We start from the raw sequence: 23,077 nt of genomic DNA, 5'->3' as shown, positions 1-23,077 counted from the left end.
TAAACGATTTGGCGTAAATAAATTTTATGCAAGTGTCGTTGGGCCGATTTATTTTAAAGAATCCGTGTTACTACTCAACAGTTCACAAAAAATCTTCTATCAAAGGCCCGGACCACACAATAGCGTTCAGTGCTACGTCCGTCCAAAGTTTACCTTACAGGACACTCAAATTGGGATTTTCAGTTGTGCTCTAGCTTTTAGAGTTGTAGTACGTGTGTGGCACAGTGAAAAAAATGTCTGTGGTCGAAGCGCTTATTGGAGCCATTAGAGCTTTGTTGGCTCTTTTACTGGCTTCTCCTAAAAATGATGATGTCGCTCAGGGTATGAAAGAATGTACTCAAGCGATAAGAAGAATCCAAAAGGAAATGCGGACTACGAAAACGGTGGGAGAAAAACAACGTCTGGTAGCTCAAATGGTTCAAGTTAAATCGTTTCGGAGTCAATTTAAAGGAATGCTGAAGAGAGGTTCCGGAAGTAAACCCGTAACTGCGAGAGATCGCGTTCACTGGGATGATGTTAATTCAACATTTGAATCGCGCATCAGGACTGGCGTCATAACTAACCTTCAACATAAGGACGTGCAGAGTTTCCTCCAAGACTGTTTCGCACTATTTCGACGACGTGTCAACAACGCGCTGAAAACGGACCAGTCCGTTAAGATAAACGCTGTCTTCGGGGGAGAATTTCAAATTCAAAAGGCTGATCAAATCCAGACGGAAATTAAATATTTTACAACTTCGAACGCAGCAATCTATAAAGATACTAATTTACAACGATGGTTTGACAGAAATGTTGTATTACCAATTAAAACCCAATTAGAGGAGTTCCAAGAACGAGATTCCGGATGGGCGTTGAAGAAAATCCTAAATTTAATGGTCAATATCAACAAGTTTAATCCACTTCACGCCGGAAGTTACCTGAAGTTACCGGAGTCGATAGCAAGAAAACACGCTTGTATTAACGTGCAAAATTCTGATGAAATGTGCTTTGCCTGGGCCGTGGTTTCTGCTCTGTTTCCTGCTCCATCAGAATTCGCTAAAAGGATTTCGTCTTACCCCCCTCTCCAGTCTGTTTTAAATCTTAAAGGTGTCCAGTTTCCAATGACATTGCGGCAAATTCCAAGATTCGAAGGTCAAAATAATGTTTCAGTGAATGTTTATAGGCTGCTGAAAAAATCATCAAATATGTTTCAAGTTGTTCCTGCTTATCTGACCAAAGATAAAAAGGTCAAACACGTTAACCTACTACAGATACAAAGTCATTATTTTACCGAAAAAGACCCCTTCGATTTTACGTCCGTTACGTACCATTATGTATGGATCAAAAGTATGTCTCGGCTTTTATCATCCCAACTTTCGAAAGATCATTATAGAAAATATTTTTGTGAGCGTTGCTTGCATTATTTTCATTCCGAGGACAAGCTAGCGAAGCACGCCAATGATTGTGAGAAGAGAAACAAAAATTTGGAAATTCCGAGGGTTCCCGAAGAAGGCAAGAATTTTGTTCAATTCAAGGACTTTAAGTACAAAGAGAAGGTTCCTTTTATTGTTTATGCCGACACGGAATGTTTTTTGGTTCCCGAATGTGATAAATCAGCATCCGACACCGAGAAGTATCAGCGCCATGTTCCGTACTCTCTGGGCTATTATTTTAAATGTTCATATGACGACTCCCTTTCATATTATCGGTCGTACACGGGAGAGGATTGTGCGGAATGGTTCTGCAATGAGATGGAACAATTAGCTGAGAACATTGAGACGGTATTCTTGTGTGATATATCAATGGATGAACTAACAGCTGGACAAAAAATGGAATTTTACAAGTCTAAATTGTGTCACATATGCGAGAAGGTGTTTGAAAAAGACGACAAAAAAGTTCGAGACCATTGTCACCTGACTGGGAAATACAGGGGACCCGCACACGAAAATTGTAATCTCCAATTTAGGGATGGTCACACCGTTCCCGTAGTATTTCATAATCTTTCGTCGTATGACGGAAATATAATAATAAAAGCTCTAGCCAAATGTGATGGGTCGATCGACTTGCTACCTGTAAACAAGGAAAAGTATATTTCCTTTACGTGGCACCTAAATGACAACCTGGTGAAATTCCGATTCATCGACAGTTTTCGATTTATGTCGAGTGGCCTGGATAAGCTGGCGGCTAATTTAACGGAATATCCAATACTGGAGCTCGAATTTAGTGAATTGTCGGAGGAGCAAGCCAATATATTGAAACAAAAAGGCGTTTTCCCCTACGATTATATGAATGGATGGAATACGTTGAAAGAAACTGTTTTGCCTCCTATTTCGGCATTTTATAACATATTGGATGACAAACCGTTGACCAAAAAAGATTACAAACGTGCTCAGGAAGTCTGGGAGAAATTTGGATGTCGAAATTTGCAGGATTATTCTGAACTTTATATGAAGACGGACATCCTGCTCTTGGCAGACGTTTTTGAGAGGTTTCGAGAAACGTCACATAAGACCTATGGACTTGATCCTGCACATGCGTACACACTGCCGGGATACGCGTGGAGCTGTATGTTGTATAAATTGAAGCAAAAACTCGATCTACTCACTGACGTCGACATGATTTTGTTTATCGAGAAAGGAATGCGAGGAGGCCTTAGTCAGTGCTCCAAACGATATGCGGAAGCCAACAACAAATATATGCACAGCTACGATCCCTCCAAAGTTGATAAATACTTGATGTATTTCGACGTCAATAACCAATACGGGTGGGCAATGTCTCAATACCTACCGTACGGAGGTTTTAATTGGTTGGATGAACAGCAAATCGAAAATCTTGACATTTTAAATATATCCAACGAGTCGGACGTCGGCTACATCTTGGAGGTCGATTTGGAAATACCCAAGGAGTTGCACGACAAATTTGCAGATTTACCTCCATGTCCCGAACATCGCTGCCCTCCAGGATCCGAAAATCAAAAATTACTGACCACCTTATACGACAAACAGGAGTATGTCATTCACTATCGTAATCTGAAACAGGCGCTACAACTGGGAGCTAAGTTAAGAAAGGTACATCGAGCCGTCTCGTTCAGCCAGTCGCCTTGGTTAAAAGCCTATATCGACCTAAACATTGCACTACGTCAGGCTGCCAAAAACGAGTTTGAAAAGAACTTGTTTAAATTGATGATCAATGCTGTGTTTGGAAAAACAATGGAAAACATACGGAACCATTCCAAAGTTAAGCTTGTGAAAAACTGGCAAGGTCGCTACGGTGCGGAAGCTCTGATTGCCCGACCCGAATTTAAAAGTGCAACTATAATTAGTAAAAATCTCGTTCTTATTGAATTAAAAAAATCTGAAATATATTTTAACAAACCTATCTACGTTGGGATGTCAATTATGGAGATAGCCAAGACAACAATTTATGACTTTCACTACAACTACATTCAAGAAAGATTTTCCAATTCCCGAGTTTTATATACCGACACGGATTCTCTTGTTTACGAGATATTATCCATAGACCCGTACGAGATTTTAAAAAAGGATTGTTTCCGGTATTTTGATACATCGGACTATGCGGAGGATAATCCGTACGGTATACCCACAGTCAATAAAAAGGTTCTGGGTATGATGAAGGATGAGAACAATGGACGAATTATGTCTCATTTTATCGGACTTAGAGCTAAAATGTACGCCACAAAGCTATACAAGACACCGGAGGAAGAGGAGTCCGCAAAACAAGAATTGATGGCTGCAGAAACAGATCGAGAAGCATTTGAACGTGAATTTAAAAACTTGGGTGTAACGAAGAGGATCAAAGGAGTTAAAAAATCCTTCATCAAAACTAAGATAACTTTTGAAGATTTCGTCGATTGTTTGCAAAATTTCGCTGAAAAAAACATATCGCAGAATTTAATAAGAGCGAGCAAACTGGAGTTGCACACAGTATCCCAAAAGAAGATCGGGTTAAGTCCTTGCGATGATAAACGTCGCATATCAAAGTCGTCAGTAGAAACGTTACCGTGGGGTCACTATTCGATTATGGAAGAAGAAACTGTCTCCGCTTGATTATAAATGTGTTTTCGGTTTTGCTTTGAAATTTCGTTTTTTTCCTAAAAAAATCGAATGAGGTGCGCTTAAGGGCTCAGTTCGCGTCTGGCAGCCTCGTTAAATTTTTATTTTAAAAATGCATTAAATATTTTGATCTTTTTCATTATATTTTGGGCATATTTAGAATAAAAATGACCGGAAGTCCTTAATATTTTTCGCTTATTACCTCCAACTACTTTTATTATATTTTCCACTGTCAATAAACAGTTTGACTCCTGTAAATTTGGTTTTTAATTTTGCAACTAACCAGTACCTATAGTACGTGTCTACCGTTAACAGCAAACAGACGACCGATTTGCAAAATGCCTAGTTTGAAAAAGTGTTTATCAATCTAGAAGACATTTATTTAAAGATTAAATGTGCTATTGGATTCAATTTTTCAATATATTCAACTTTATCTCGAACCAATTTGCGATGTCAATGCCTCGCAACCGCAGATAAGAGACTACGGTGCGGTGATATCCTAGTGGGCGGATGGATCGCCTTTGCTTTTAAGGCGCAAAATATATTTGCGTGTGCTATCAGTAATTTTGTTGGGTGTTAATTTTTTTTGCCAAATTACGTCAAGTGAAAGTCGACACGCTTTAAAATTGCATGCGGGAGACTGCACGTCCGAGGCGGTTGTGCGTCAAGTCGTTCCCGTCTGAGCACGTGGACCTTGAGACTCCCACCTGCATGGCTCTCTGGTGACAACATACGTTCAGCGTGTTTATTCAAATATGCGTTTGTGTGCCTTTCGATTTTTAAGTCAATTTTTAATTTTTAATTTAACCATGGACGGGAGAACATGTGAATAAATATATTTAATGTGTATTGTAGACTATATTCAGTGCAATGTCAAGTGCGGTATCTATTTCCCTATGACTCTACAACTGATAAGTTTTATGATTTTAATTTACCCTAATACAGTGCGAGTCTTTTTTTTTGTTTTGTTTTTGTGGGTTTCAGTTTTCGTTAATTTTCTCAGTGATTTTTGAATAACAAAAAAAAACAATGATCACTTTTTTGGTCAGTTCCTACCTGTTTTTACAATATAATAATCCACTTTTTACGTTGCATAATAATCGAATTAAATTGAAATATATAGTGTTTTTTAAATATCCTTTAAATGACAGGGAATAGAAATGTGACTTTACTTACGTCACTTACTAAAAGTTTTGTTTAAAAAATCTGTTTTATAGGCAACGCGACATATACATATTTTGTTTCTTGTTTGTTCTAGAAAAAACACGATTTCTCCGTTTGACAATAATCCGCGTTTTTACTTGTAAAAATAATCAAATTAAATTGAAGTATATAGTGTTTTTAATGTCTTTTAAATGACAAGAAGTAGAAATGTGAATGTTGGTATGTGTGTGCAACTTTCACACACATTATGTTGGCGCATCCAGCAGGGTGGGTGGTCGACAGAGGGAGACGGTGAGGAGTGTATTTCCTATATAGATTTCTTGAAAGAACGGGAACAAGAACGTCATCAGCAGGAACATCGTTTATGGACGACAAAGTGGACGCAAAAGAAGAAGAAGAAGACCCTTCTGGATAAATATTTGTTATTGTATATAGTTTTCTTTAATTAAACTTGAACACACCGGGTGTACCTGATTATTAAGGCACTATGTATAACTCACTCGACTTGTTTACCGTCGATCCTATACTCCCGATCACCGCGTCATCCCGTCCTAGCGTCTCCGTCACCTGCCGGGGTGACGCAGCCGCTGATAGGAATACTGTCAAGAGCGCGCACGCACGACATCTAGCAGCAACGAGACGGAACCGGCGGTACATAATTAGCTCGGCATTAAAGTGACCGTTCAACGACGGACGAATTTCGGGTTCGATCTTCGGCAGGAATAAGATGAGTCATCATTCTCGAGATCAAACACATAATTACACATTGGTTTTAATATGCTCGTTAGCTCGGCGTTAAAGTCTGCGGTCGACAAGCGACGGATCCCGGGTTCGATCCTCGGTAGACGCGAAAAAAAGGTGAGTCACCTGACTAACACATCTGTTGAGTGGTTGTGAGAGGGTTGTGAAATGGGGGTGTGAGGGTTGGGGGGGTGGTGGGGGGTGACGGTTGTGGGAGGGTTTGAGAGGGGTTGCGGGAGGGGGTTGGGGTTGAGGGAGACGGTTAGTTGGTGCTAAGAGGGTATGGATCGAATGACCTTGACCGGGACCAATTTCAACTACAATGAACCTTAAATTTTCTTATGGGAATTTACGTGTAAAAACGGCCGAAATTGCTGTTGAACGCAGGTATTATATCTACTGACAACTAATATTATAGCACGCAGTCCACCAAAAACAACCCACCTTGTTCGATGTAAAGGTTACTACAGTCCCGGAATTTTTGCAATACAGTAAATGGTTCTTGAGAAAATAATTTTTGAAACTGAGTCAAAAGGACAATTCTCAGGGTCTTTTAGATTTCTGTCCATAACTAAAACACCGTGCGTATAATTGAAAAAATTAAAAAAAAAATACTGAGATTTTACTTCCCTACTAAATTTGCAATAGCTGCAAATTGGAGTTGCCTAAATACATTTCTCATATAGTTATACCAAATTTTCGGGTTTTTACGAATTGGGGAGGATATTTGTTATAGCACTGGATCTCGCAGATGTTTTCGTCCGAAAACTTTTCCGATCGCTTGGATGGTTCTCGAGAAACGATATTTTTCTTAGACCCTTACACACGCATTTTTGATTTTAAAAAAATACTATTTAGTATTTTTTTTAGTAAAATTACATTATCGGGAAAGTCTCACCCCGTGTTGTACCGATATCCTTTCACGTTCCGAGACAAGCTAACGCGGCGCAGTCGGTAGGATCCGCAATATACCATCGGGATGCCTCGATTTGTGTTTTCTTCTAGGAAAACTTAAAGAAAAACACTATAGCCGAGCCGGAACATTAATTTACACAACTTTCAGGTTATCGATATTTAATGAAACAAATACTGCAGCCGCGTCGATCAGCTGACCGGAACGTACATCAATTTTTCCGAGCTTAAAGCTTACTCCGTCGCATAAGCTTTAAGCAAGCGGAAAGCGGATCAAAATGCACTCACGCGTGCTTCCTTGGCGGAGGGCGTTTCCTTTTTTACCGGCAAGGAGGAAAACGCTCATGGGAACATTATCCGCAGCGAATTAGACGAAAAAAAGGCACCAAACTACGGTTATCTGATCATTAGAACGATGCGGATCGAGCTACGACAGGCGACTGTTTTCCGCGAGGTTTCCCCCCGCTTTTCTCTTTGCGAGGAAAGTCCGGGCCGTCTCTAATTCCATCCGAACCAATTTCCCTGGATATACAAGGTGATTCGAAAAGATGAGCATACGGTTCCGCTTAATCGATGTTTTCTTAATAAATCACTCGTATTTTCAGTTGAGATACATCTCGTGGCATTGTCCGATTGGCCACAATAGTTTTCGGAAATTATAATTTATAAGGAAGATTATCTTTTAACTTATAGGATGTTGGGAGATGATGCGTGCGTATTGTGCAGGCTCGTATCAAGAAAACTAATTTTGTTTTGGTCCTCGTCCTGATTATTAAGATCCCTTAATGTTAGATTTAAGGAATATTTAGCTCATTTAAAATTTGGTAGATTAGAAAAATCAAGTGTAACCGAACATATGTTCAACAATAATCATGAGGTAGATATAAGTAATTTAAAATTAGTTAAACAGGTAAATAATAGTAGAAAATTATTGATTGGCTGCGTGAACAGTGCGTAATCCCCTCTCCCGATGTGTATATATATATAGAGAGCATTTGTTATTAAGTTTAGTTTTAATCTTCTCCTGAAGATGCCAACTTGGTTAGCGAAACGTGCGTCGAGTACGTAGAATTGAGTTTCGGTTTGTGGTAAAACGCGTTATTGTGCGTTAGTACAGTGCCGAAGGTTTCAGTCAAGAGTTTGATCCTCTTAGCTTAGTTTATGACTTGCAATGCACGGAGTTCCACAGGGTTCCATTATGGGTCCATTATTGTTTTCAGTTTATATTAATGATCTCTTTGGTCGGACTCTTAAAGGGGAAACAGTCGATAGTGCTTTCAACAAATGTAAATATGTTGAATCTGCGAAGTTTTTAGGTATGGACAATATTGCTTATTCACTTACGCCTCTCTCCAGTGTCGACTTTATTATTTAGTTTCGAGCTACTATGCTCACTCTCATCAAATTTTGTCAAACGCCGTGGGGAAACTCAATAGATTCGGAATACATGTATCACACGGTATTAGAAATTCATAACTCAAAAAATATGTTTTCATATATATATCTCTCTATCTTCTTTTCCTGCAGCGTGAAACTCCTAAAACTGCCCGTTATACGTTCGAGAGGGGCCCGAAACGTTATCGATCGTGTCATAATGTACTCACGTTTCGTAAGCAGGAGGCTGATGACGTGGCAGTGCGCCTGCTGGCGTCGCCGCAAGGCGTCGCGACGTTTCAGTCGACGCGAGAGTACGAATCCCGTCTGTCGCAGGATTTCCAGCTGGGTCGCGACTAGCGCTCTCAGTGCGGCCGCGTCTGGGGAGTCGGTAAATATACAGGTCGTCACAAAGAAGTAGGTCAGTTTGTTCAAAAATCGATAAAATCAAATTTTTCGAAAACATAGGCGCTCGACAACGACACGAAATATCCTTCAAGGTATAATCTTCAACTTAATAATAATAATAATAATAATAATAATAATAATAATAGCTTTATTGCTCAACAGAAAACAATCCATTTAAGTAACAAAAAAAAGACACATAGATGCAGCTCCAGTATCACGATAAACCTTTGTCTTCTTTTAAATATATATCTTAGTAGGCTGCGAAAAAAAGTTGAAGTCTTGCGTCAAATAGTTTTTTATTGACAGAATTTGAACAAGACGTGTTCGATAAAATGTAGCAAATAACGCAAATTGAGTATAGAGCAGTCATAAAGTTTTTTTGACAAAAGACATAAAATTATTAAAGAAAGGCTGGATGGTGTGTACGGCCAAAGTTCTCCTTCGTAGTCTGTAGTGAAAGAATGGGCAAAACGTTTTCGAATGGGACAGGAGTCCCTTGAAGATGATCCAAGAACTGGTCGACCAGTGGAGGTCATAACGGAAGGTATTCTTGCGATTGTGGAAGAGGTGGTATTGAGTGATCGACGTTTAAAGGTCCAGGAAATCTCAGATCTTCCCCCCTATAGTCCAGATATGGCCCCCAGCGACTGTTATTTGGATTTGGATATTTGAAAAAGGACTTACGTGGACGGCGGTTCAACGACGAAGTTGAGTTAAAGGAGGCCGGCAGACAAACCAAAAGAATATATTTTTAAAGGGATTGAGTTGTTAATAAAGAGATGTGATAAGTGTATTAAAGTTATATATATTCAGGCTGGGAAATTTTGGCGCTGCCCTCGTACTTGTTTGTAACTCTAGAACTTTGAAGTTAAGTCTCAAATAAAAAAAAATGAGTTTGGAGGAAAATTAATGCTTACGATAAACGGTAATTAGATTTTGCTCACCTTTCTCTAGCAAAATATTTTCTCGGATACTGTCGTGGTCATTCGCGAGGGTCGAGCACTCGGCCCAGTGCCGTTCGTGCGACTTCCTCCCGTAAATGTCCCTCAGGAGTCCATCCATCACACACGAACCGAAAAATCAGACAAGGATTCGGTTTTGTTCGCGACGCGTTGAATATTTCATGTTTCAAAATGATAGGAAACGATTCATTAAGAACGCGATATGCCAGTTGCGTTACAATTCCTCGAGGGTATCAGTTTCGGGCTTTATCAGTCCCCGTTTCGGAAGTGGTCGTCGGATTTTGCAGTTGACCTTGAAAGTCATTTTTATTTTAGCTACCGAACGGTTTTTTTTTTTAAATGGATAACCCTTACCGCCTAGGAATCTCTAGGAGCGTCCACCAAAATTGGTTTTGATCAAAATAATTGCTCATTGGAAATAATAAAAGAACGTGTTTAGATACACAAGATATACTCCTTAGTTTCGATGTAGAACCTTTCTTTACTACAGTACCTATTCCTGAAACTCTCACCATCATTTCAGATATATTAAAATCCGTGAATCTGGAATCAAACCTTCTCACCGTAATCGAAAAATGCTTGTCTGGAACGTATTTCTCCTGTAACTGTCAGATTTATGAATAACAAACAGCTATGGGTTCTCCGTTATTACCAATCATCGCGAATATAGTTATGGAAGCCTTTGAGAAGAAAACTCTCGACAGCTTTCATCTAAAACCAAAATTATAGAAACGCTATGTCGATGATACTTTTGTTATTTGGCCTCATGGTCAGGAACCCCCGTAGATTTTCTTGGACATTTGAACTCTATACACCCCTTGACATTTGCGAAACAAGAAGAACTACTGATGAATTCACCATATTGAAATCAGGGACGCACTTGCGAAAATTGCAGAACAAAAAAAAAAAAGAAAAATACGTAAATGAAATGATAAAAGTTTATGGAACTCTGGAGATGGAAGTCGGTTTTAAGGACGTCCGATAAAAACAATGAATCATTCCAAATCCATGATTAAGTCCTAATTTATAAAAAATATTTCAGAATTTATAACTTAATTAGGAATTTCTGAAAAATAAAAAACCCAAAAATGAGGAATTTTGGAACATGAGCCGTTAAGCATATATTTTTTCTGTTTTTCATCTTTGAGTTTCACATTCCGTGTCCACAAACGCTTGGGAAAATCACCCCACCCCACTTCTTTTCTTCGAAAATTACAAAATATAAACAAAAGGAAATAATAAAAGTTTATGGAGCTCTCGGGATAAAAACAACGAATCATTCCAACCGTTTATTTGAAATCCATGTAACACTTACACAATATGGCGAATGAACGTGTTATACTGAAAGCTTTGCTACTTTACACAACTCTGAAATGGGCGACTGGTCGCTATATTCGTTTGAACCGCGCCCATCCGTCGTTTGAACCATGAAAAAACTAAGTTTTACTAGCCTGCTAATATATTCATTTTTATGTCATGAAGGTTTGTTCGATTACATCGCACAGACCGTTAAACCGTGGGTAGCCAAACGCAGAAGATGAATTTTTAAGAAGCGTCGAATCCTAGTAACATGTAAACACTGGTAAAATATTTAAAATGTTTTATTGTGAATGTCCCGAAAGGCCACCAAAAATAAAGTAAAGCTTCTAGTTTGATAAGTCAAATTTTTAATGAATATCTCAGAATTCCTCTGAAGTCATTTCTCAAAAGGAAATCATAATTTATAAAAATAATTGAAATTTTAATCGAAATTTTGGTAAAATAAGTCACAATTTTTTGATTTGGTCAGAATTTCGGAAAATATAACTTAGAATTTGTGAAAAATAAGTCAGAGTTTATAGTTTAAGTCGTAATTTCTAAAAAATAAATAATAACATGTGATTTAATTATGATTAATAATTTATGAAAAATGAGTCAGAATTTATGAAAAATAAGTCTGAATTTCTAAAAAAATTGTCAGATTTTATAGATTAAATCGGAATTTCTGAAAAATCAGTCAAAATTTCTTATTTGTTAAATTGTACAGAACAAGTCCAAATTTACGGAAAATAATTTGGATTTGATGGACATTAAGTCAGAATGTATGACAAATAAATCAGAATTTATAGCTTCAGTCGGAATCTTTGAAAAATAAGTCAGAACTTCTGATGTGTCGGAATTTCGGAAAAGTAAGTGGAGAATTTGTGAAAAATAACTTAGAATTTCTGGAAAGTTTAGTAAAATAAAAATTTTAATAAAATAAATCATAATCTCTAATTTAAATCATAATTTGTGAAAAATAAATAGGAATTTTGAACGCATAGTCAGATTTTATAGATTAAGTTGTAATTCAGAATTTATAATGTTTTTTATACCCAAATTTCTGATTAGTTAGAATTTCGGAAAAATAAGTAACAATTTGTGAAAAATAATTTCGAATTTATAGAAAATAAGTAATATTTTTTGAAAAACAAGTCAAAATTTTTGGAAATAGGTCAGATTGTTTGAGTTATATCAGAATTTCTGGAAAAAAATTCAATTTTTTTTAATTTAAGTCTCTCGTATGGGACTGCGATCGACACTAAGACGTACAGGGCGATCCATAACGAAGGATCACTCCAAGAGCGTCCAATCATATCCAAATGCACTTTTTGCATAAAGTCGGAATCGATTAGATTTAGAGGACCGGTTGCAAGACTTTTTTCTCATAGACCACTTTCAAAATTTTGCTGGTTCAGTTCTTTACTATTTAAAGAGATACATTTTCGTGGATCCTAAGGGGAACACTTTGGAAACTCGAGAACTGTCCCAAATAAGCAAAATACATTTAAACATCCATAATTTACTCAAACTCAGGCGCCAAAAATGGTTTCACCATTACGTGATATAGTTTCCAAGAAAAAAAAAACGAGTAATGAGAGTATACAAAAGTTATCGAAATGGCGTAAGTTTTCGCGTCTTCCTCAAAAATTTAAAGTAAATCTAGCGAGTTTTTATAGCTTTTTTTTGGATTCCGCCACGCCCACGGTGTAACGTTTTCCCCACCTTTACACGAGTCCTAGCGTATAATACATGTTACATACAGAGGTGCAAAATTACCTTACAACATTGCGGGAGGTTAAAAACGCAAAAGTCCTGCGGGTTCGTCCCCGACACGACTTTCGAAGACGATAAAGTTCACCGGACCACCTCGTATACGGTCCAATGTACCGGGCGTCCCAATTGCGCAAATGTATTTTTGGAATCGCCCTCGTATCCACGTTACCCGTAAAACGACATCCTCATAGCAGCATAAGAACGCAGTGTCGTAGATAATTTTTTGTTACTTTCGAGTTACTAAGTTAACTTACGTTTTTTTGTTTATATTTTTGTAGACTTAATGATACGCATTCTTAAAAATAAGCAAAAAACACCGTATAAATTTCGATATTTTTGGAATCCTTGGTTAAAATAATGGCCACTTTCTTAAGCAATTCCTATTTTGAATAAAAATATAGGGTGTTTCATTTTAAAATCTTGAGATTTTGTTAATTGAATTTGCCAAAACGGCACCACCTATTTGGCACACCCTGTATAAGTTGAGGCGCAATCTGTCAAATTCATTGAGTAGTGCATCATTTCCTTAACCTGTGGTTAAAGTTTCGTCGCAATACCTAGAGCAGTAGCGTCACAACACAATTTTATATGGAGCAATCAAAATACAAAAAAAAACACAATTTCTGGCCAAACTACGCAAAATTCGAATAGGAATTTCTTAAGGAAGTGTCTTTTATTTTATCCAAAGATTCAAAAAATGTAGAAATATACATGGTGTCCGATTTAAAATAACAAAGTTGATGTCGGGAGGGGGGATACTTTTGGTACACCCTGTACCAACAAAATTTTAAGTCTTCATGAGAGTCCAAGGAACTTTTTTTGCATATCCTATAAAGTGGGACGCCCGGCATATTCTCCGCGAGCTAGACTCCAGGTGGCCTAACATCAGCTTGACCGTTGTGCGAAGAGTCTACTTATGACGTCACGTCAATAGTGGGCGACTCCGTTTAAAGTTCGGGATCAATTCGATGTTAGTTTGAGGTCGCGATGTGAATTTGCGTATTGCGACCACACCCCTCGGGCGCCATTTTCGGCACGTAAAATAGTACATTTAGCAACAACCACGAGACGTAACAACGGGTACCGCCGGGGGTACCCAAAACCCTAGGCAGTGAATAATGTTGGTATTCGGATACAAGTATTGCTCGGCAAATCTACAAGTATGCTATAGACAGTTGAGAAAATAATGTTATGCACGGTGATTCCCAGAACTCGATAGCATTTATTTATTTATTACACCGTTTTCAAAGGAATTTCCGTAAACAGAGAGTTGTCTTAAACTGAAGCAGGGTGTACGCACACACAGGTCGCTGTATCATATTATTTTAACGTAGGTTATGGTCTAAAAATGTGATCAGACGAACGAAGTGAAATTGTGAAAATCATAATAATGATCATGATCGTAACCAGAATCATATATAAGTGCTGCAGATTGAATGACTTCTGTTTTACAATCCAAATAAGAACTAAAACTTAGATTTTCACGAAATTATGTATTTTGACAGATGTTATATTTGCAAACTACCCGCAACTATATATACTGAGAAATGACAACAAAACCCTGATTAATGTTGGTGTGAGAATATAATTTTCATAATGGAGAGGTATTTAAATGTAATTGATCGTCCAGCAATACATTTGAATGTCTCTTTTTGTTATTCTCCATGGCTTCCAGTAAATTTAATTTTCTACTTTTTGTGGCTGTATGTAAAATATCGAAAATGTCGTCAAAAATTGTGTAGCATAATTAGAATCCAGACTATTGTTTTTAAACGCCCTTTTATGTTCGCTAATGTGTTTCTTGAAGGATTCAGCTGTTTGTCCAATATAAATTTTAAGACAAGATCCGCATTTCAACCTGTATATTTTTGAGATTTCGGACATTTCGTTTTATTGTTTTTTAAATTAGTGTTGTTATTTATGAAAAGTATTGAAAAATGTTTTGAAACTTTTTCACTGGGTCCAAGCGTTATGTGGGAAGGTTTATGGTAAATGGTAAAGTCTAATTTGTTTTGCGTTTTCGTAATAGTAAAGTCTAAAAAATTCATAGAGTTATCCTGTTCAATCTCGATAGTGAATTTTATACGACTATGTAATTGTCTGTTCGTTCCAACAAAGCAACCAAAGACATCATCCACGTATCTATACCACCATAGGAAACTTCTACTTAAAGGATGTTCTAGTATGATATTTTCCAAATTATCCATAAAAATTTTACATACAGCCACAAAAAGTAGAATATTAAATTTAGTGGAAGCCATGGAGATTAACAAAACGAGACATTCAAATGTATTGCTTAACGATCAATTAGATTATTAAACTTAAATGGTCACAACATTAATTAAGGTTTTATTGTCATTTGTCGTTATATATAGTTGCAGGTAGTTTGTAAATATTACATTTGATGAAAACACGGTGTTGTCGAAACAATTATGTGAATATTTACGATTTCATGAAAATCTGAACTTTTAGTTCTTATTTATTTTGTTAAATGGATTTTCATCAAGTAAAAGCCACCTCAGTTCAATGTTCGACTTCTTTTGTATCTTAAATGGTAAATTTGAACAGATCAAAAAAAGGAAACATGTAAACATAAAACATGAAGCGAATAATATGGAATCAAAAGGAGACAAAGACAAAAAGGAAAAAAGTAATGAGAATCTAGCTACTAAGGATTTTATAACTAGCTGTATTTGATTTAAATAAGATTAATTCTGTATTAAATAATTCATTTGCAGTACTTGTCTTGCCCCTCTAATGCTTTGGTATTTTTTTGAAGTGTTTAAAAAAAAAAATTTTTCTCCTTTTTTTTTAACGCCTTTTTTTAAACTTGTTGTTTACTACAGAAACAGCCTAATATTTAGCTGCTGTTTCGCAAACGATGAACTGTGGAAAAATAAAAAGCAATCATTATAACCCAAAAAAAAAATCGACACCTTTCTTTCTGTATCAATTGATTAAGCATTAAGCTCAAACATTGACTCCATGTATCCCCACCCAGTTTTACAATGATGATTTAGGGCCAAATCAATTTTTAAATTTCTCCGAGTCATTTTCGGCAAAGAAAACTGCCTATTGTTTCAGGTACAACAAAACTTGCTCCTCATTGATAGTTAACCAAACCTTTTGTGATTGAAATTGGTCACAACATTTAGAACCGCTTTATCTACGCTCTGTTCATTGTTTTACCGCGTATCCTTTATTATCTATTCCCCAGATACTTCTAATAGGCTATCGAGTTTGGGAAACACCCCATTACCTTAAAAAGATAACTTCACTGTCTTGTGACGTCACGACTGCTTTTTTCCAATAGCCAATCGCGTTCCAGTCAAAAGCGAAATTATTGCGAGTTATTTGTCTCCGTTTTGTTTTTTTCTAAATAAAAAATAAACCGAAACTGACCCACCCCACTGTATAGTGCGACCAAAAATATAGTGCATTTATTGCTTTGACGTTTGAAGTATTCTCCGGTAAGTAACCGCAGGATCTTCGCAGGACCGTATTAAAACCCATCTCGACAGACGAGGCCTGAGATGGACCGTAACGAATATTTGTAGAAACTTGAAATTTTTATTTGAAACGTAAATGGACCGTTTTAAATTTGATTAAGCGTTGTTCATAACAGTTTAGTGATCCTTCCAGTAAGTACGTATTTATGTAGCTAACTCTCGAGTTTTGTCATTGCGAAGCTGTTTTCACTGGATAGTTCAAAGGGTAAGGGTAAGTACCGGTAAGTTTTTGTGTCCTGTTAAAGCGGCAGACGTTCCCCTGTTAAAAAAAGACATGGAAAACAACGCAGAATTCGAAGACGAAGTGAAGATGGTAGTCGAACCTAATCACAGGACGAAGAAGACGAACTACCTCAGCAAATACAAGTGGGATAGCCAAGAAAAAATTGAGAGAAGAAATTTCAAGACCAAAATAGTGTATTTAGACGACACCCACGACACAAGTGTGTACTAGACGTGCCGCCTTCACGCTGGGTCCAAAAATGGTTGGGTGGAAGGTGCCTTATTTTCGTCTGCCAAAAGCGCCAAAGATTTTGTATATTTGTATATAATGAAATTGAACGTAATAAATTGTTACTTTCTACTATTTTTTTTATGTACATGTTTCAAACAAAGATAAATTCCTAGGACGGTCCTGGAATGGTTACGAGTAAGGGCCTGCACGGCAGAGTATTCTATAAGGGGCTGCGATTTTGGCGTAATAACCAGTAGGCAAAGTTAATCGCGGGGTAAAAGCACTATATTTTTGGTCGAAGTATATATATCGGAAACGATAACGTTATTGACGAAAATGAGCGGCGTTGCCGGGTTTACATGTCGCCGAATATGCCCGCGAAGGTTTTCCTGAGGTTCTTCATGGTGTCTTCGGCATCCTCAGTCACCGACTGCTGTTGGCTGCCCTGTCTTTGGAATGGCCGCGGGGGCGGTTCCGGCAGCCGACCTGTACTGGGGGCGCTGCTAACCGTGCTAGTTTGCGAAGCTGAAAAAACGATTCGTTCTTTGACCGGCTTGCATTCTTAACTAAACTCTCCCTACCTAATATCTACGGGGTGATCTAAATTAAGTGTTTATCATTTATAAGTAGAGATACAAAGCCGGTTAATAGTAGTAGTAGTAGTAGTTAATAATAGATGCCCAAGAAAAGCTTTTGAAATGAGGGAGCTACCACATGGCTCGATGGTTAATTCTACCATCCAGAGTAACAAACTTGAAGAATTAAAGACTTTACCGACACCTATTCCCTAATAGGTACTTGCGAAGATATCCTTATAGAATAACGTTGTAGATGTTTGGGACATTTCCCTACCTTGGCTGTCCCTTCTGCCGACGCTGGACAGAGACGGGTGCTCCGCTGAGGACGGGGGCGGAGTCTCAGAATGAGTCAGACTGCTTAAGCTGCCCAGGATACTTCTGGGTCCCACGGGAGGCGGCGCCGGCTCTTCTCCCGGAGGAGTAGAAGGTCTGCAGAGGGCGTGCATGCGCGATACGACCAGGTCGGAAATGTGACGCCTGTCCTCTTCTTGGGAGTCCCCCAGGAGAGTGAGGGCACTGTCGTTTACCTATAACGTTACATATAGCTACTCTTAAATCCAAACATCATAAAGATGCTTTAAACACAGCCTTAAAGATAATTTCAGCTTTCCGGATCTTCAGAACGCCCGTCATCATAAGTGAAAACATTTTTAAAGTCTTCCAGTTCTTCCAGTTCAATCGAAAGTTGCACTCAACCTGCCCAAGACCCATTGCTAATCGTTTTTGATGCAATGCAGTGCAATTTGTTTGATAATATTAAGTTCTTTGTAGTAATTTTCTGTTGAGAGTGGCGTATTAAGAAGTCTGTGGATAAAAGAGTGAAATGCAGCCATTTTGTGTGTATAAAAGTGATTTGAGCTGTTATGTATGACTGTGTCCCTGTGCGAAGGCTTATGGTGAATGGAAAAATCTAATTTGTTTTGCGTTTTCGTAATAGTTAAGTCTAAAAAATTAATAGAGTGATCCTGTTCAATCTCGATAGTGAATTTTATACGATTATGTAATGAGTTAATGTAATCTAAAAAAGAATTCAATTGTCTGTCTGTTCCAACAAAACAAGCAAAGACGTCATCAAAGTATCTATACCACGATAGAAAACTTTTACTTAAAGGAGGTTAAATGGATTTTCATCAAGTAAAACCACTTCAGTTCAATATTCGAATATTACGAGCAGCTTTTTGGTTTCTTTCTTCTGCCGTTACTGTCATGGCGAAAGTTAATTGTTTTGTTTTTCTCTTTTTCTTTGAGATTTTGGCCCTAACCTATTTCGGCGAAACTAAATATGGTTTTTTATAGTTTCATAAATAGAAGTATTCGCTAGCTATACCTCGATGATGAACTCTTTGCCGTCTTTGCCGACGACGATCTCGATGGCGCAGATGTCCAGACCACCGAACAAATCACAGACCTCGTCGATCCACGTCTTATACCGCTCCGGCATCGAGATTTGTTCCAACATGGCGGATCCGGTGTTCGTCTTCCAACAACCTGCGTATATCGCGCCGATTTATCTCATTATACAAAAGGCAAGCATGCAAGATATCCCAGCAGACTTCTTCAGACTTTCAATTTACTCTTCTATGTTTAACGTTTATTTTTTAACTAAAACTTTTTGATTTTTTTTCATGATTTTTTCTTTGTAAAAAAAAGAAACAGCCCCATTTGGAAAAACCCGGAACAGTCGCAGAAAAAAGAAAAACAAGAAAACAAAAGCAGTACATTCGTTTTTAGTTATTAAGCCTTTTCTTCATACAGTCACAAGAAGAAATCAACTCTTTGTGTGACTTTTTGAAGATAATAATACTTTCGATACCGTTATTCAACTGTCTTAACTTGCTTTTAAACCAATTTTACAGAGGAATCATAAAACATGGCGTCTTCACACAAATTATCACACATTGTTCTAAGAAGTGGTTGAAACAAAATATCTCTAGGATCCCGACCTATCTATTTTTTTAACTAGTGATGCTTTATCGATTAACTTATTTAAGACGTATTTTTGATGACATCAAAATACGAAGAAACTAGCAATGTGATAACTTGGTTGATTTGCTTAATGCCTAGTAAGACATATATTCAAGTGCCTAATATAAATTACGTGACTGGATATCACCTTTTGTTATTGCTATAATAAAATTTTAATTAATTAATTTTTAACCGTCCACGAGCTCAATCTTTTCTGCTATAAAAGAAGACTTTGCATTGTGTTTTCACTTTTCATTTTTAAAAAATGCCGCACAATTTTGAAAAAAAATTAAAAATCCAATTTGTCGTCGATTTTGTTAATAAATTTATTAATTAATTGGTGGCAAAGATAAAATCTATGGAAAGCTAATATTTACAAAATCTTGCGTGAGATTTAATTGGTTGAACTTAATTAATTTAATTAATACCTTTAGTCGCACCTCAATTTTTGACGGTCCTCGCGTTAAATTTTTTCTGCTATAAAAGAAGATTTTGCATTGCATTTTCATTTTTCATTTTTCAAAAATAAAAACGATTAAACGATAAAATCTTTGGAAACCTAATATTTGTAAAATCTTGCGTGAGATTTAATTAACTTAAATTAATTAATTTAATTAAGATAATTAATACCTTTAGGATGTTAGCACACTCGCATGTCCATTTTTAACGGTAAACGATTTAAATCTTTTCTGCTATAAATGAAGATTTTGCATTGCGTTTTTATTTTTCATTTTTCAAAAATGCCGCACAATTTTGAAAAAATTTAAAAAATCAAATTTCTCGTCTATTTTATCAATAAATTTATTAATTAATCGGTCACAACGATAAAATGTTTGGAGAGCTAATATTTGCAAAATCTTGCGTGAGATTTAATTGCTTGAAATTAAGTGAAAAAAAAAAAAACATATGGCGTGTAAATTATCCTTTCTCTCCAACAATCGTTCCAGAAATAAGCGCAGTCTTTAAATATTATCGGGCAACGCTACAAATCGCTGGACAGCTATTTCGGGACCCCTAATCTTCACTAATTTGAAACTCGATTTTTAATTACCGCTACGCGTATCCGAGTTAATTAATAAAAATGCGTTCGTCGCGCGAACGCGTTTCTCATTAATTTTCTCATTAAAGACGCCGCCGGGGTATGCGAACCATATACAGGTTGTTTCAAGAGAAGAATACCGACATATTCTGTGCAACAAAATATTTGGATGTTATGTAGTAAAGTCAATATTTATTTTTCGATACGACTGGCATTTTCTTCATAAAAAAGGTAGTACTGCTCAGTATCTATAGTTTTAGGCGTGTTTAAGATGTTTGTAGTGTTACCTAGCAACGCCATCTTTCTCTATACCTGTATTTAGAGTGTCAATAGTTAAATGCGCGATTTTGTTTGGCTGTTTCAAAAATAAAACTTCACATGAACGTATGTCCGAAACGTCTTAACTTTCGAAAATAAAATATATTTTTTAAATATCTGTAATACCAGTGTAGTATCCAGAGGCATTTTAGTGGGCCACATTTTTTTTTAGTGCACAAGTGCCTATTCCCTTAAAATCCAAATTATTCTCACAATCTCCGACCATTTCTAAAAAAAGCATGCAGAGAATTGCGATGATTGGTGATGGTAGAGAACCCGTAGCTGTTCCCGAAGTTTGATAAAAAATTTGACTTCATTTTTGTTGAGAGTTGCAGGAATAGGAACTTCAGTAAAGATGGATCCAAACTAACCAGAGTATCTTGTGGATCTAATTTAATGATTTTTAATTGTTCAATGAAGTGAATGGAATTAAATACGAAACTATCAAATTTCATTAACGATATTAAAAACAAAATAATTTTGAAAAGTTCACCACAAAAAATAGACCCAAAAGTCGCTCGTTCGACTCGAAAGCACCCTGTTGTATTATTTTAATTTCGAACCCTTTAGTAATATCGCAGAATGTTTTATTCGCGAAGTTCCCTTCTTCTTGTCCCTTTGACTATAGCTTCAATCAGTTTTAATCTTCACTGGTTACGTTAAAATATATTTCTGGCTATTTTTGACCTAACCGTACCTGAAATGGACTTTCTCATGAACGCCTTGTAGTTGGTGCCGATCTTTTGGACGTGGATGTCGTACTTGGAATCGACGTAAGGTTCGACGGTGCAGTAAGCTCCTGCGACAGCGACCACGCTCGCCATGTCCTGGAAGTCGCCGATATTGTTTACTTTGACTTTGCCGAGTCCTCCGTGTGCGTGGCCTATCTTCAGCACAACCGGAAAACGCGCAGCGGTTATCTGGAAATTAAGGGGAACACTTGGATAACTTTGTTTTTTTTTTTGCTTTCGAAGAAACTTCTGCATACTGTAATAATGTAATCCTCTAGTAAACTGCAGCAAACTCTGTATTGCAATAGTAATTTCAGTTAAGCTTTGAAGAAGCCAACAGGATGATCGGCGCGAAACGTCAGAAACAACCGAACCAAGCGGAATACAGAAGATTTGTAAATAGTAAAACCTTTGGTGTTATGAAACCCGTTGTTTTCATAAAAAAAAGCGTAACGCATAATTTAATATGTATTTTTAAGAAAAACAATTAACACTTATTAATACATACATATTTATGAATCATTCTATTATAATTATTCTTATTATTATTATTATTAATTTTTTTATTAATGGGATTTGATACTATTCTGTTTACAGAAGTCTAGAGTATGTTACTCAATTCACATAATACTTTAAGTTTTATTAGATAAATAATATCTCTATAATGAAATTAAGGGCACATAATGATGTTGCTAAAATCAATATTCCACAAAAGAACACTATCTGAGCAATTGAAGTAAACATTTTTATAAATAAACAATCTCCGTTACGCTACAGAAGCGCCGAAAGGCCAGCAAAATAAAATACAGGTTTTAGTTATAGGAGGTAAATTTTTGAAGAATAAATCAGATTTTGAAAGAATTGAAAAATGTTATGTTAAGACAGAATTTCTAAGTGAAGCATTTCTGAAAAGCAACTTAAAAGTTCTGGAAGATAATTCAGAATTTTTGGAAAACTACTCAAAATTTCTGAGCTAAGTCTGATTTTCCTAGTAAAGTTACAATTTTTGTAAAACAAGTCAGACTTCTAAGATAAGCCCCAATTTCTAGAAAATAATTCCGAATTTCTAGAAAATAAGTCATTATTTCCGAGTTAAAAAGCAGAATTTCTGAATGCTAAGTAATAGTTTCTGAGTTGCATGGGAATTTCTGAAAAAAAAAGTAAAAATTTCCGAAAAACAAGTAATAATTTTCGGGAAATAAGTCATAATTTCCGAAAAACAAGTCTGATTTTCTGGAACCAATTCAGAACTTCTAACGTAAGGCTTTCCGACCTGTTTTACAGAAATTCCGAGTTGCTATTTAGAATTTTGGCTTATTTTTTAAAATTTTATTTGTAGAAATTATGACTTGTTTTAGGTCAGAAATTGTTACTGTTTTTCTAGAACTGACTCATTTCTAAAAATTCAAATTCCGACTTTCTTTTCAAAAATTCTGGTTTGTTTTCAAAATATTCAGAAATTCCGTCTTGATTTTCAGAACTTCTAACTTGTTTGTTAAGGATTTAGATTTAGAATTTCTTACTATTTTTCTAGAACTTCTGACTTATTTTCAAAAATTCTGACTTATTTCATAGAAATTCCGAATGCATATTTAGAAATTCTGACTTGTTTGTTAAGGATTTCGTCTTAAGTCAAAATTTTTTACTATATTTCGAGGACTTGTGACTTATTTTCAAAAATTCTGTCTTACTTTACAGAAATTCCGACTGGATATTTAGAAATTTTGGTCTGTTTTCTAAATATTCAGAAATTGCGACTTGTTTTTTAGAAACCTTTGCAACTCTAAGGATTTTG

At 36.5% G+C, this 23,077-nt stretch overlaps 2 protein-coding genes across 6 annotated transcripts in view; both read right to left on the bottom strand.

The window, feature by feature from the left end:
• The window catches only part of LOC132703657 (TBC1 domain family member 30), a 48,014-nt gene extending 38,165 nt beyond the window's left edge, over window positions 1-9,849 (bottom strand). The window contains exons 1-2 of one of the 5 annotated variants that reach the window (XM_060673040.1): window positions 9,596-9,849; window positions 8,474-8,623 (exon numbers count right to left, since the gene is read on the bottom strand). In XM_060673040.1, the coding sequence (XP_060529023.1) occupies window positions 8,474-8,623; window positions 9,596-9,713 (268 nt within the window). In that variant the 5' untranslated portion in view covers window positions 9,714-9,849. Of the gene's footprint in view, window positions 1-6,855; window positions 7,298-8,473; window positions 8,624-9,595 lie in introns of those variants that run through there. The other 4 variants (XM_060673039.1, XM_060673043.1, XM_060673041.1 and 1 more) reach the window with 4 other exon arrangements.
• A 1,051-nt stretch (window positions 9,850-10,900) lies between these two features.
• Window positions 10,901-23,077, bottom strand: part of LOC132703226 (synapsin) — a 32,788-nt gene continuing 20,611 nt past the window's right edge. Inside the window, exons 7-10 of the mRNA XM_060672352.1 lie at window positions 21,249-21,471; window positions 18,557-18,717; window positions 17,504-17,756; window positions 10,901-17,176 (exon numbers count right to left, since the gene is read on the bottom strand). Coding sequence (XP_060528335.1) covers window positions 17,007-17,176; window positions 17,504-17,756; window positions 18,557-18,717; window positions 21,249-21,471 — 807 coding nt within the window. The 3' untranslated portion in view covers window positions 10,901-17,006. The remainder of the gene's footprint in view (window positions 17,177-17,503; window positions 17,757-18,556; window positions 18,718-21,248; window positions 21,472-23,077) is intronic.

This window comes from Cylas formicarius, unplaced genomic scaffold, assembly GCF_029955315.1.
Source record: "Cylas formicarius isolate icCylForm1 unplaced genomic scaffold, icCylForm1.1 PGA_scaffold_6__28_contigs__length_40554024, whole genome shotgun sequence".
Classification (NCBI taxonomy): Eukaryota; Metazoa; Arthropoda; class Insecta; order Coleoptera; family Brentidae; genus Cylas; species Cylas formicarius.
This window is presented reverse-complemented; position numbering and strand designations above follow the sequence as displayed.